Below are 14,895 nucleotides of genomic sequence, written 5' to 3'. Positions count from 1 at the left end.
TTTCTCCTTTCCTCCATGGTATACATGTTCAGGTCAGCAAGTCTCTCCTCATACGTCTTGTAACGCAAATCCCATACCATTTTTGTAGCTTTTCTTTGCACCGCTTCAATTCTTTTTACATCCTTAGCAAGATATGGCCTCCAAAACGGAACACAATACTCCAGGTGGGCCTCACCAATGACTTATACAGGGGCATCAACACCTCCTTTCTTCTGCTGGTCACACCTCTCTCTCTACAGCCTAGCAATCTTTTGGCTACGGCCACCGCCTTGTCACACTGTTTCGTCGCCTTCAAATCCTCAGATACTATCACCCCAAGATCCCTCTCCCCGTCTGTACATATCAGACTCTCACCGCCTAACACATACATTTCCTGCAGATTTCTATTCCCTAAGTGCATCACTTTGCATTTCTTCGCATTGAATTTTAATTGCCAAACCTTAAACCATTCTTCTAGCTTCTGCAGATCCTTTTTCATGTTTTCCACTCCCTCCTGGGTGTCCACTCTGTTACAAATCTTGGTATCATCCGCAAAAAGGCAAACTTTACCTTCTAACCCTTCAGCAATGTCACTCACAAATATATTGAACAGAATCTGCCCCAGCACCGATCCCTGAGGCAATCCACTGCTCACCTTTCCCTCATCCGAGTGAATTCCATTAACCACCACCCTCTGGCGTCTGTCCGTCAACTAGTTCCTAATCCAGTTCACCACATCGGGTGCTATCTTCAGCTTGTCAAGTTTATTCAAGAGCCTCCTGTGGGGAACCGTGTCAAAAGCTTTGCTGAAATCTAAGTAGATTACGTCTATAGCACATCCATGATTCAATTCTCTGGTCACCCAGTCAAAGTATTCAATGAGATTTGTTTGGCATGATTTACATTTGGTAAGACCATGTTGTCTCGGATCTTGCAACTTATTGGCTTCCAGGAAATTCACTATCCTTTCCTTCAGCATCGCTTCCATTACTTTTCCAATAACCGAAGTGAGGCTTACCGGCGTGTAGTTTCCAGCTTCTTCCCTATCACCACTTTTGTGAAGAGGGACTACATCTTCTGTTCTCCAATCCCACGGAACCTCTCCTATCTCCAAGGATTTATTAAACAAATCTTTAAGAGGACCCGCCAGAACCTCTGAGCTCCCTCAATATCCTGGGGTGGATCCCGTCCGGTCCCATGGCTTTGTCCACCTTTAGATTTTCAAGTTGTTCATACACACTCTCTTCTGTGAACGGTGCTATATCCACTCCATTCTCATATGTACTTTTGCCAGTCAATCGCGGTCCTTCTCCAGGATTTTCTTCTGTGAAAACAGAACAAAAGTATCTATTTAGCAAATTTGCTTTTTCTTCATCATTATCTACATAGCGGTTCGCAGCATCTTTCAGTCTCACACTTCCCTTTTTAGTCTTCCCCCTTTCACTAATATACCTGAAGTAATTTTTGTCACCCCTAGCCATTTGTTCTTCCGCTTGCGCTTTCGCCAGACGTATCTCTCTCTTGGCTTCTTTCAGTTTCATCCGGTATTCTTCTCCGTGTTCCTCTTCTTGAGTTTTTCTGTACTTCAGGAACGCCAGCTCTTTAGCCTTTAGTTTTTCAGCCACTTGCTTGGAGAACCATATCGGTTTCCTTTTTCTCTTGCTTTTATTTACTCTCTTTACATAAAGGTTTGTGGCCATATTTATAGCTTCTTTCAGCCTGGACCACTGTCTTTCCACTTCTCGTTTGTCCTCCCAGCCCATCAGCTCCTTCCTCAGGTATTCCCCCATTTTACTAAAGTCAGCATGCTTTAAATCCAGGACTTTGAGTTTTGAGTGGCCGCCCTCCACTTCAGCTGTCATATCAAACCAAACTGTTTGATGGTCACTGCTGCTCAGGTGGGCACCCCCTTGGATTGTAAGCTCTTTGAGCAGGGACTGTCTCTCTTTGTTAAATTGTACAGCGCTGCGTAACCCTAGTAGCGCTCTAGAAATGTTAAGTAGTAGTATTTGACACACTATCCCCATTTGTGAAAACCAGATCCAGCGTCGCTCCCTCCCTCGTGGGGTCCATCATCATTTGTCTGAGCAGAGCACTTTGAAAAGCATCCACGATCTCTCTACTTCTTTCCGATTCCGCAGATGGAACCTTCCAATCTACATCCGGCAGATTGAAATCTCCCAGCAACAGTACCTCTCTCTTCTTTCCCAACGTTTGAATATCTGCGATCAGATCTTTATCTAGTTCCTCCAATTGTGTCGGAGGTCTGTAGACAACACCCACGTGGACAGAGGTTCTATCATCTCTTTTTAAGGTGATCCATATCGCTTCTTCCTTTTCCCAGGTCCCTGTCATTTCAGTGGCTGCGATATCATTTCTCACATACAGAGCTACTCCTCCACCTTTACGACCATCTCTATCCTTCCTAAATAGATTATAGCCGGTATGTTTGCATACCATGGGAACCATTGAGCTATGTCTCCATGATTGCAACAACATCTAAGTCTGCCTCCACTAAATTCTGCCATTGATTATAATGAATATTGGATAAATTATTCCACAATTTAGAACAATCTTTAAGGCAAGAGATAGTAGAGAATCCAGTAATAAATATTCAGATTGTGTTAACATATGTTGAAAATAAAGAGATTTCAAAATGACCATTTTAAATGCAAATTATATTTTATAGGAAGGATTCTATGAATTCTATCCCAAATTGAGATCCAATACGTCTAATGATGAGTACATTCAAACAGAAGATGTTTCACGGATCCCAATTCTTTGTCACAAGACCAACATTTTTTAGATAAGGAAGGATTAATCAGGTGGGATCTAATTGAGGTCCAGATAGCTCTATTCATTAGAAAAAAACATGGATTGAGTGACATTTGCAGATCTAGATGCACTTAGAGTAATACTCCAAAAGGAGTTCTAGTCAATATAAAGTCAATATCTTTCTGCCAACCTTTTTTAAGGCTATTCATTTTGACACAATGATTGTAGAATTTTTTAAAACTAGGATGCTGAATGGCCTGTGGCCATAATCTGTTTACAGTAGGAAAGGAAGCAAATGATTTTCATAAATGGGATTCAAAATCAAATAAGGCACTAATATCCCAAATATCTAATTTCTGCCAATGAGGCCAGGATGTTTTCTTATTGCAAATCAAAATATCAGGATTAAACCAAAGAGAGTATTGCAGAGATTGAGACCAAGGAGTATCCAGTAGCTAGATCTCAGCTAGTGTGGCATCCGGCCCCGCAAACTAATAGGTCTCTGCCCACAAAGAGTCTGGTCTCCCCTCAGGAGAACTCTGCGTAGGCCAGTCCTTCAGCTCCTCCCCACTGAGGTTATCTGGTCGCTTTTGTGTTAGGTCAGGCATATCCGGTGTCTGAGGAATGCTACCATTCGCCATCAGCACGCTACTAATCTAACACTTAAAAAAAACTGAACAGGAAAGAAACCCTATTACTGTTTCACTCGACCCTCACGCCACACACTAAGCCTGACAATCCCACCACTGCCATAAAAAAAGGACAGGGTCTGTCATGAAATGCCTAGCCATTTGCCTGGGGCTAATCCTGCGGCCACTTAGAGGGTCTGTCCCACACAGCTCATGTCTGCCTGCACCTGGGCATGTGCTCTACACTAGCACCCTCCTCCCACCAACTGGGTCCTAACCGCCTCTGGGCAAGTCTCCCACTCTTAAGTTATCCACAGTGATTTCTAGGTTACTGTGGCCACACTCCCAGTGGTCCCACAGTTCCTAGAAAGCATTCACAGACCCAACACATAAACCACCAGGATTCTTAGTCCAGACAAGCATAGTCAAAAAACTAAAAAAAGGTATATTGTCATAAAAATATTGAACAGTGAACTATAAAAACAGATGGAAAATAACAGGCAAAAAACAGGTAACTGAATAAGGATCAATTATAAAACTATCTAAAATTTTTATCACTACCTGGATAATGTCTGGGATGTACAGGAAAAATAGCTGATCACAGGTTACAGAATATAACTGCTCACAGGGTCTCAGTAAAGAGGTCTTTCTCTCTCTACTTCCAAACTGAGACTGGAGAAAAATCCAGTATTTTCAGACTGAATTTGAGCTCCTGGGCCAATCAGAGCCCAGAACAACATTTAAAAAAATGGCCACATCATTGCAGGTTACTTTCTCTTTGTGTTAAACTAAAGATGGAACAGTCATTTTTCTTTAACAGCTTTAAGCATAAAAAAATGTACCACCTGTTGGCCAAACTAGAGAAATACACTTTAAGAAATAATACAGTTTACAGGTTTACAAACCCACTGTTTGTCACAGAAGCCAATGCAAATATATAGCAAAGGAGTAGCCCTCTCAAAGCGTGGTACATGCATGACAAGTCTAGCCGCAGTATTCTGAGCAGTTTGCAGTTTCCTTAAGATACATTTTTTACACCATGCATAGATAGGATTACAATAACCGTACCTTTGCTGAGGAGTCAAGATGGCAGCTCGAGCTTGAGGCTCTGTGGAGGCTAACGCTGTGCTCTGTTCAATTATTACCTTCTTCCAATATGCCACATACAAAGCGAAAAGGTGCAGTGAAGGGTGTCTTACCGTCGGCCCAATCACTCCCTCCGGGCCAGCGAACGCTCCTACAGTTTGCCACGAGCACCCCTGTGGATACTGGCATGAGGAAACCCGCTGTTTGATCCGCCGAAGGAGCGGCGTTTCCACTAGGGTCGGAGACATCATTATCCCCGCCAGAGCTTAATCCGCCGCTTTGCCCTGCAGCCCTTCGGATGAGCGATGAGGACTCGATGGGACTGGAAGTCGGTAACCAAAGGGCCTCAGACGGTAGAACTCTTCCCCAGGACGCAGATGGTTCGAACATAGAGCTTCAAGCTCCCCAAGCGGTGACTCTACACTCCATTTGGGCAGCAATTCAACAACTAACAACTACGGTCACAAAAACTTCTCGAGATACAGCATTGCTGGTAAATAAGCTTGATTCTTTAACATTAACCTTAGAAACTGTTAAGACTGAACAATTTGCTCAAAAAACTGAAATAACATCGCTAAAATCTGTCACGGATGCTTTGATAAAAGACAAAATGAAAACTTCTTTAAAATTGGAACATTTAGAGAACTATAATAGAAGACTAAATTTGAGGTTACTGAATTTTCCTTTTCAAATTGGAGTTACTCCAGTGGATTTCCTTAAAAAATACTTAATGGAAGTTTTGGCTTACCCTCAATCAGCAATACCACCTATTAACAGAGTTTACTATTTGCCAGATAAAATCTCCAACGTGAATCCATGTGATAATAATCAAGGTCCAGAAATAAATTTGAAAGACTTATCAGCATTTCTGGAAGAATCTATTTCAGAGATAACTTGTCGAAGGACTTTATTGATATCTTTTGTTTTCGAGCAAGACCTAAATGCATTATTAAGACTTTACTTCAAGAATGCTACTAAACTTTTTCATCATCAAAAAATTTGGATTTTTCCAGACGTGATAAAAACTACTTAGGATCGTAGGAGAGCGTTTCTAGCTTACAGAGAAGAGGTTAAAACTATGGGTGCTACCTTTTTGCTGGCTTATCCCTGCAAATGCTGTATCAAGTATTTAGGGAATAAACATATATTTTTTGAACCAGACCAGCTAAAAAAGTTTATAGATGCTAAAAAGCTATCCAAGTAAATGTGTAGAAGACATTAAGAAAATGGAAAATTGACGGGGGAATATGAGCCAGGCTATTTACTTTTTGTCTATCTTGTTTTATCTCCTTAATTGCCTTATCTCCTCTCCCTCCTTCTGATTGTTGTGGTCTAAGAAAGTACACTATGTTTCATAGTCAATATCTGTTAGGTATATTGAAATACTTATTAGTTTGAGATCATGTTGAATTTTTTTTCATGGTAATGTTAACCTATGACAATTTTACCACTGTATTTCCATTTATAAGTCTATCTTGTAAAAATGAAAAATTCAATAAAGAAAAAATTAATAAAAAGGATTACAATAATCAAATTGGGACAAGACAAGAGATGGGACAAGTAATCAATTGGAAAAAAAGGGCCTAATGTGCTTCAGCTTCCAAAGTAATTTAAAAGATTTAGGGCCCTGTTTACTAAGCCATGCTAAAGGCATGCTAGCGTTTTTAGGAATATATGGGTGTCTCTAGCATTTAGAGCGCGCTAATTTTTAGTGTGCTCTAAAAACACTAGCGAACCTTAGTAAACAGGGCCCTTAGTAACCACCGAGGACACCTGAGATTCAAAGGTTAAGTGCTGATCAACAACAACCCCTAAAATTTTTAGAGTGGACTCCAAAGGATAAGAAAACAATCAATGCTAAAATTGCTGCAGGGATCATGGTCAAACAGATTAGGTATTACCAAAAATGTAGTCTTCTCACGATTTACTTTTTGCCTGAATTTAGAGGCCCAGGATTTCATTAAATCAAGGCCAATTTTAATCCTATATAGAATTCCCTGGATGTCACCTCAAAAAGGGATGTAAATAGTGACATCATCCACGTAGATAAAAGGATGGAATCTAATTGACTCGTCTCCCCCCTAGCAGACCCATCATGACATTAATATTGGAGATAGGAGTGAGCCTTGTGGCACACCACAATTTGGAGACTAAGGCAATGATAATGCACCCGACATTTCTACACTGTAAGACCTAGACTTCAGGAAGCCCTGAAACCAGGACAAGACTTTCTCACAAATCCCCAAATTGGTCTACTAAATTTAACAAAAGACCTTGATCCACCACATCAAAGGCACTTGACATGTCAAACTGCATAACCAGGACCTTGTTGACTAAACAAATTTATTCTCCGAAGGTAGCAACTAAAGTGGTTAAAACAGTCTCAGTAGTATAGCATGACCTATTTTTAATTTGTTATAAATATTAAGAAACATTAACTTTCATACAGGTACATTGCTCTATGGTTCTGTAAACTTTGATAATATATAACATATGCCCTAGCAAAACCTTTTTTTAATTAATTTGCAGTGCTTTTTTTGTGCCAGTACGCAACGGTACGGCGTACGGCACCTTTTTTTTTGCCCTGCGTTACCGCCACTTATCTGCCTGCCCTCTTCTCCCCCCAAGGATCCTTTTTCTTTTATTATTTTAAATTTACCTAACTTCCATGTGAGTCCGACCGCATGGGCAGGAGCATCACTGAAAGCGCTCCCCTCCCGAGTTCCGACGTCTGTAGCAGAAGCTTCCTGATTCGTTCATTCTCAGTGTCCCGCCCATGCGGTCGGACTTGGAGGTCAGGTAAATAAAGTATAAGAATGTGCCCAGATTTGGTTCAAATTTTTTCTAGCAAGCCTTTTGTTTATATTTTTATTTTGCTGTCAGGTAGCAGTGCTTCTGCCTAAAGCTTTGCAGATAAATTTGCTTGAGCAGTTCTGAAATTGTGTCTCTTTTACCTAGAGGTTCACTAACCTGCGTTGTTGGGCATGGAAAAAAATTTAAAATAATAAAAGAAAAAGGATCCTTGGGGGGAGAAGAGGGCGCCAGGGCAGGCAGGCAGGCAGTTGGACATGGGAGCAGGAGGGCAAGGGAGAGAGGACCATCTGGACATGGATGGCAGGGCTCAGGGAGAGAGGGGAATTGCTGGATAGGGATGAATGGAGGGGGCAGGGGACAGAGGAGCATGGATGGGAGGGCAGGACTCAGGGAGAGAGGGAAGTTGCTTTTTTTTTTCCAGCTTTTCTCTTCGCACATTTTTTTTGTTTATTGCATGCACTTTATTATTGTGAATTCATGGGTAACAGGGAAGAGGATTCTTTCCTTCTGTACCACACTTCCTGCTGTGGTTCGGTTTCCATGGTCACACTTCCTGTGGCGCTGCTGAGAAAGAGGTAGTGATGGAGGCATTGGAGAGATAGGAGCCGCAGCTACATGAGCTACTGCTCTCTGTCAAAATAATTTAACAAGAACAACCTTCAGTGCAAAAATCTCCATCGAAGGTGCTGGAAAAAATGAAGTCCCTTGGTGTTTCAAAAGGCAGGATGGTAAGTGAGGTGTCAGGGTGTTGTCATGTGGTAGGGATGTGATTAAGTGTTTGGGGCCCAAACAGAGCTGAAGCACTCTTCATCTCGTTCTAAGGAATTATGAGCAACCTGGTGGTGGTACATTGCTGTGCTAAAAATCTGTCAGAATACTAAATTATTTACACCCATAGACCATCTTTTCTTCTTGATGAAGGTAATTTCAGTCCAGATTTGGAGAAATCCATCATAGGCAGATACCAGATTCTCATACTACTTTCTTCTTCCTCATCTGTAATTTTGGTAATCATATTTTTATCCCGGATCCTTGGCTCAGCCTTTCACTTCTCTATGGTGTCCATTTTGATCTGTTTGCTAGTTTGCTAGCGACAACATATCACTATTGTTTTTCTCCAGAAAACTTTGATGGGCGTCACATTTTTCTAGGGTGAACAAACAAGCTGGTTTTAAGACCTTTTTGTTCAACTAGTTCAGAGTCTTTGAAAGTTGCACTCCTTTCAGGGAACTACACAGAAACATATGCAAGTTGATATGCAAAATTAATGCTGAGTTGTTCCCCCCTTACACTGCTAAAAGACTTCCTTACGTTTTGGCCCCCTTTCCTCAACACAAGCAGGCAAATTGCACCGATAATTTTAAAGTTTATTCAGAACACTTCTTAAATTCAACCAGTTAAATACTGGAGTGGAGAGGGGTGTGCTAGGATCATAGTTAAACCTATAAAGGGTAATTTTATAACCAGTGGCGTACCAAGGGGGGGTGGTGGGGGCGGTCCGCCCCGGGTGTCAGTGGGTGGGGGGGGGGGGGGTGCTCCGTCGGCGCTGCAGACTGCAGGCAGCCCGCGTCTCCTGCCTCCATCCTGCTGTGCCTTAAAGAAAAATCTGAAAAGCGGCACGGCAGGCATGCTTCGTGTCTGCCCTCCCTGCTTGTAAAAGAAAGAAGCGGCAAATCTCCTCGTCGACGTTGCGACTAGGGCGGGACCCAGTGAGGGAAGACCCGACGCAACGTCGCAACGTCGACAAGATTTGCCGCTTCTTTCTTTTACAAGCAGGCAGGGCAGACACGACGCATGCCTGCCATGCCGCTTTTCAGATTTTTCTTTAAGGCACAGCAGGATGGAGGCAGGAGACAAGGGCTGTCGTCTCTCCACGAAGGTGGCAGGTGGGTCGAGTTGGGGGGGCTTAGATGGGAGAGGAGGACTGGGGAGGGGGTTTTCAAATGGGAGAAGGGGACTGGGGAGGGGGGCCTCAGATTGGAGAAGGGGACTGGGGTGGGGAGGGGGGTCTCAGATGGGAGAAGAGGGGAGAAGGGGGGTGGGGAGAAGGGGGTGGGGGGTCTCAGATGGGAGAAGGGGACTGGGGTGGGGAGGAGGTCTCAGATGGGAGAAGAGGGAGAAGGGGGGTGGGGAAGGGGCCATGCGAGAAAATGGGAGCCATGCCTGGGGCTGGTGGGAAAATGGGTCTGGGGCTGAAAAGGGGTCCCTAATGCAAGGCATGTGGATGAAGGGGGCTGGAACTGGGGGGCTGAAAAGGAGAGTAGGTGGGATAAGGGGGGTAGTACTGGAACTGGGGGCTGAAAAGGGGCAGGGGCAGAAACTGGGGGCTGAAAAGGGGACAGGGAGAAGTGGCTGGGGCTGAAGCTCAGGACTGGTGAGAGAAAAGGGCTGGGGCTGAAACTGCGGACTGGTGGGATAGTGGGGCTGAAAAGGGGGGGCAAGTGGGAGATGTGGGCTGGGGCTAGAACTAGGGGCAGGTGGGATAAGAGGGCTGGAACTGGGGGCTGAAAAAAGGGGCAGAGAGAGAGAGAGGGGACAGACGGATGGATGGATGGGGGGGAGAGGGAGGGCAGACTCTGGATGGATGGGGGAGAGAGGGGAGGGCAGACCTTGGATGGATGGAAGGGGGGGAGGGAGGGCAGACCCTGGATGGATGGGGGGGGGAGAGGGAGGGCAGACAGTGAATGGAAGGGGGAGAGAGAGAGGGCAGACAGTGAATGGAAAGGGCAGGGAGAGAGGGCAGACATTGGATGGCGGGGACAGCAGAGAGGGCAGACACTGGATGGCAGAGAAAGAACGAAGACGGATGCTGGATGGAAGGAAGACAGTGAATAGAAGATGAGGAAAGCAGAAACCAGAGACAACAAACTGTAAATAAAATATATATATATATATATATATATTTTATTTTTTTTGCTTTAGGATAAAGTAGTATTGTAGCTGTGTTAATAAATGTATATAATAGAACATGTAAATAAGGTAATCTTTTTATTGGACTAATTTTAATACATTTTGACTAACGTTTGGTGAACAAAACCCCCTTCCTCAGGTCAGGTTAGGACACTGTAACACACTATACTGTATTGACCTGAGGAAGAAGGTTTTGGCCTCTGACAGCTAAATGTATTAGTCCAATAAAATGGTATTTTATTTTCTATATTTGTTTTATTTATATTTGTTAATTTGTAAAGTGGTGATTGGTATTTGTTAGTTTTTTTCAAATTTACATCTGCTGTCTTTATATTTTGCACAGTACTAGGGGACATTTTCTGTTTCTGTGGTGTTGCATTGTATGCAGAGTCTGGCATCTTGGGGGTTCAGTTTAATTTTTGTCTAAATAGAAAGTTTATGATTACTTGTTCTATAGTGGATTAGGGTATATCTGTGTTTGTGAAAAAGACATGACTTTCAGTTGGCATTGACTGTGCAGGATTGACGATCTGTACTAATCTGTCTAGTTTCGTTTTACAATAGGTGAATTGATGTTTTAGTGCTCACTGTAGTGTTTAAGATGCTTTCTTTTTCTTTGTGTGACTTCTAGAAATGACTGCTTATGGTATGGTAGAATTGCTCTATAGGTCCTGAATGTTTTGTATTCTCGGTATGCCTAGTACTGGATTTTGGAGGGGGGTGTTAAAAAATGACCGGCCCCGGGTGTCAACTACCCTAGGTACGCCACTGTTTGTAACAGCTTATGCTGGGTCAGGAGGTGAAGTAGGCACTTATTTGTCTTTGTAAAATACCAGCACAAAAGCTGCAAAATCATGGCTGAAAATGCAATGGAGTCTGCATCCTGAAAAGTAGATGCTTATTTTTCACTAATGTAGAAATTTTGAAAAATGACCCTCTTAAAACCAGGTTTGTGATGAAGGATTTTTTTGGAAGTAAAGTATAGGGAGAAGCACCAAGTTTGAGGCTTCCTGGGAAGCTGCGGATATGTCATTAAAAATAGTCAGAAGAAGGGATCTGCTCCACATTCAGTGATTTGTAAGAAGCAGAATGGTACTCCATCCTTTCACTTTTTCAAATAAGAATTAAAAATGGGCAACATTTATTTATTTATTTGCTGCATTTGTACCCCACATTTTCCCACCTATTTGCAGGCTCAGTGTGGCTTACACTATGTTGCAAAAGGTATAATCATAAACAGAGTAAGAGGTATGGTCTAATTTAACATATTACTGTGTAAGAAATTAGGTAGATAGGTCAGTAGAATTATTTACATAACACAAAATAAAATAGGTAAGATATAATGACCAATAGTGATAATGTGATTAACATAATCAAATTAGAAGGGATCAGTATTAGTTGGTTTAGATATAGATTGGAATCAAGTCATTAAGGAGTATTTTTTTGTAAGTCTCTTCGAACAGGTGCGTCTTCAATAACTTCCGGAAGGTTGTCAAGTCATGTGTTGTTTTTATAGCATTCGGTAGTTTATTCCATGATTTTGTGCAGAGGTATGTGAAGGTAGATGAGTGTAGTGATTTGTATTTGAGTCCTCTACAATTGGGGTCGTGGAGGTTTAAGAAGGTACGTGATGAACTTTTGATGTTTCATGCAGGTAAGTCAATTAGGTCTGACCAGGCCCAGCCACTTTTGCTCCAGGCCTGCCCAGCATCTTCTGCCCGCTCTCCCCGTCCGCGTGGTCTGCTCACTTTTAGTGCCCTGAAGCGCCTTTCTCCCTCCAGCACTGGCGATTCCCATAGCCAGCCTTCTGCCAGCGTGCGTCGTCGGGGCCTCTTCTCAGGCGCGTTCCGCCTACTCTGCAACTTCCTGCATCCCACCTTTGTGGAAAACAGGAAGTTGCAGAGTAGGCGGGATGTGTCTGAGAAGAGGCTCCGATGATGCGTGCTGGCAGAAGGCTGGCTATGGGAATCGCCGGTGCTGGAGGGAGAACGGCGCTTCAGGTCAGTAAAAATGACCAGAACTGACCATGTGCAGGGGGCTGTCGGGGGGGGGGGGGCAGCGGGTGGAGAGGAAATGCAGTGGCGGCAGGCAGATGGAGAGGAAATGCGACAGGTGGGGGGGGGTGGTAGCGGGTGGAGAGGAAATGCGAGGCCTGTGCCCACCCAGTCCACCTCCAGGCCCATCTAAAATTAAACTCTGGCTACGCTACTGGGTCTGACATGTATGATGGAGCTTCTCTATGGATGATTTTAAGGTTTAAGGTGCAAACCTTGAATGCAATTTGATCTTTTAGTGGAAGCCAATGTAATTTTTCTCTGAGGGGTTTGGCGCTCTCATACTTCGCCTTTCCGAATATGAGTCTAGCTGCGGTATTTTGGGCAGTCTGGAGTTTCTTAATGGTTTTTTCTTTGCATCCTGCGAAAATGGAGTTACAGTAATCCAGGTGGCTCAGTACTAACGATTGCACTAGTTTGCGGAATACTTCCCTTGGGAAAAAAGGTTTCACTCTTTTCAGCTTCCACATAGCAAAAAACATTTTCTTTGTCACATTCTTCGCATGGCAATCAAGGGTGAGATTTCGATCAATAGTAACACCCAGGAGTTTTAAGTTATTCACAATAGGGAGAGTGTGGCATGGTGTATTAATATTGGCGTAATTAGTCTTGTTAAACTGCGATGATAAGATAAGACATTGAGTCTTCTCTGCATTGAGTTTAAGCTATGGGCATAAAATCTGAGGGGCAATATTCAGTCAGCAGGGGTCAGCCTAGATTGCCTTGTAATAGAGGCAGTATTTCAAAACTGAATAAACTATAAACCGAAATGTTGGCTGCTGTCAGCTAGGTATCAGCAGTAAATATCGGGTGTTTGGCGGTGCCCGGAAGTATCCAGGTGTAGCTGATATTGAGTGCCGAACCAAGATAACTAACTCTGCGTAATTAGAACTCCATTATGGTTATTTATTATGTGTGGTTTAGTGTATCCGCGCTAAAAAATGGCTTGCGGTAGTGTAGGCGCGGATTTTGGGCACGCGCCAATCCATTTTTTAGTGCACCTGTAAAAAGGCCTCTTTTTTGCCGAAAATGAACATGCGGCAAAATCAAAATTGCTGTGCGTCCATTTTGGGTCTGAGACCTTATTGCCAGCCATTGACCTAGCATAAAGAATCTGGGCAGAAATGAACTACACGCATCAAATGCCACTTGGGGCGTGTCTATTACGTGTGCCAGAAAATAAAAAATATTTTTCAGACATGTGTAGCAGACATGCACCAAAATTGAAATTACCGCAAGGGCCACGTGGTAACCGGGCAGTAACTCCACTTTAGCACACGTTCGGCGTGCATAGGCACCTACGCGGCTTAGTAAAAGGGCACCCCCAGTTAGCTATCCAAGCACTGATGCTGAATACCCTCTGTGCCTGGATAACTTCCAGCTTCACCTTGACTGCCGTGCCATAGCGATCAGAGCAGTTATTCAGTGGCACTAACTGGATAGAGCCGTGGCAGTCAGAGCAGATATTCTGTTGCACTAGCTAGATAATGCTGTGGTAGTAATGGCAGTTATTCAGTGGCACTAACCGGATAGTGCCGCGGTGTTCAGAGCAGTTGTTCAGTGGCACTAAGTGGATAGTGCCGTGGTGGTCAGAGCAGATAGTGCAACAGTATATCTGGATAATGCTGTGGCAATCAGAGCAGATATTCTTTGACACTACATGATGTTCAGAACATTTATTCAGTGTCACTAACTGGATGGTGCCACAGTGGTCAGAGCAGTTATTCCGTTTAATTAACTGGATAGTGCCATGGCAGACAGAGCAGATATTCAGTGGTACTATCCGGTTAAATGCCACTGAATATTTGCTCTAGGGTCAGCCAGCATCATTTAACCAGGCAGGAACCTGTTCTTCTCAGTTAAATTGTTTAAAATGTCAACCCCTGAATGTGATCTGTCTAATTCTAAGTAGTGCATGGAATTGTACAGAACTGTCTCATTATTGTCCTCTTCATGCACAGGAGAAGCTCAGCAAGCAGTATCATCCCCTAACCCCCTGGCAGATGCTTTTTTTTTGGTAGTGGTAGGTTTGGTTTTACACTGACACTTTGCCCATGAGACAATTTAGGACGTTGTCACTGCTGCAAACTCATCTGTAATGATTTGCTCATTCTTCTTTTCTCTCTTTCAGGTACTTACAGCCTCTGATGGAGGTGAGTGACCAGACTTTATCTGTAGGGGAAGAAGAATGTTTTACTGAAATCTAAAAAGATGCAGAGAGAAGAGCTCAGTGTTATTTTTATTTATTTTATTTATTTGTTAGGACTTATTTACCGCCCTTTTGAAAGAATTCACTCAAGGCAGTGTACAGTAAGAATAAATCAAACATAAGCAATAGACAATTACAGCAGTAAAAATATTAAAATAACAATAGAAAGTATAACATAGTATGACAGAGGCAGGAGGGAATCTGTGTGGAGATGGCATTTTCAAAGGAAGGAGCAAGATAGGGCTGTCTGTGTGTGTGGAGGGGGGGGGGGGGCACCACCAAAATGTAAGTGGTCTCCAGCTTAGTTCCTGAATTGGGTCTTCCACTTCTTCGGTTGAGCGGGGCTATGGATACTGCAAGGGTGGGGGAGGGGTGCAGTTTTGGTCATTATATGAGAGTAACACTTAGATGGTTGGAATTGGGGCCCACTGTTGTAAGA

At 43.3% G+C, this 14,895-nt stretch overlaps 1 protein-coding gene across 1 annotated transcript in view; it reads left to right on the top strand.

Annotated features, from left to right (window-relative positions):
* Window positions 1-7,910: 7,910 nt before the first annotated feature.
* The window catches only part of RGS14 (regulator of G protein signaling 14), a 121,123-nt gene continuing 114,138 nt past the window's right edge, over window positions 7,911-14,895 (top strand). The window contains 2 exon segments of the mRNA XM_030213438.1: window positions 7,911-8,011; window positions 14,379-14,400. Coding sequence (XP_030069298.1) covers window positions 7,979-8,011; window positions 14,379-14,400 — 55 coding nt within the window. The 5' untranslated portion in view covers window positions 7,911-7,978.

This window comes from Microcaecilia unicolor, chromosome 8 (genome assembly GCF_901765095.1).
Source record: "Microcaecilia unicolor chromosome 8, aMicUni1.1, whole genome shotgun sequence".
NCBI classification, from domain to species: domain Eukaryota; kingdom Metazoa; phylum Chordata; class Amphibia; order Gymnophiona; family Siphonopidae; genus Microcaecilia; species Microcaecilia unicolor.
Note: the sequence above shows the minus strand (reverse complement) of the source record. Positions and strands in the feature narration are given on the sequence as shown.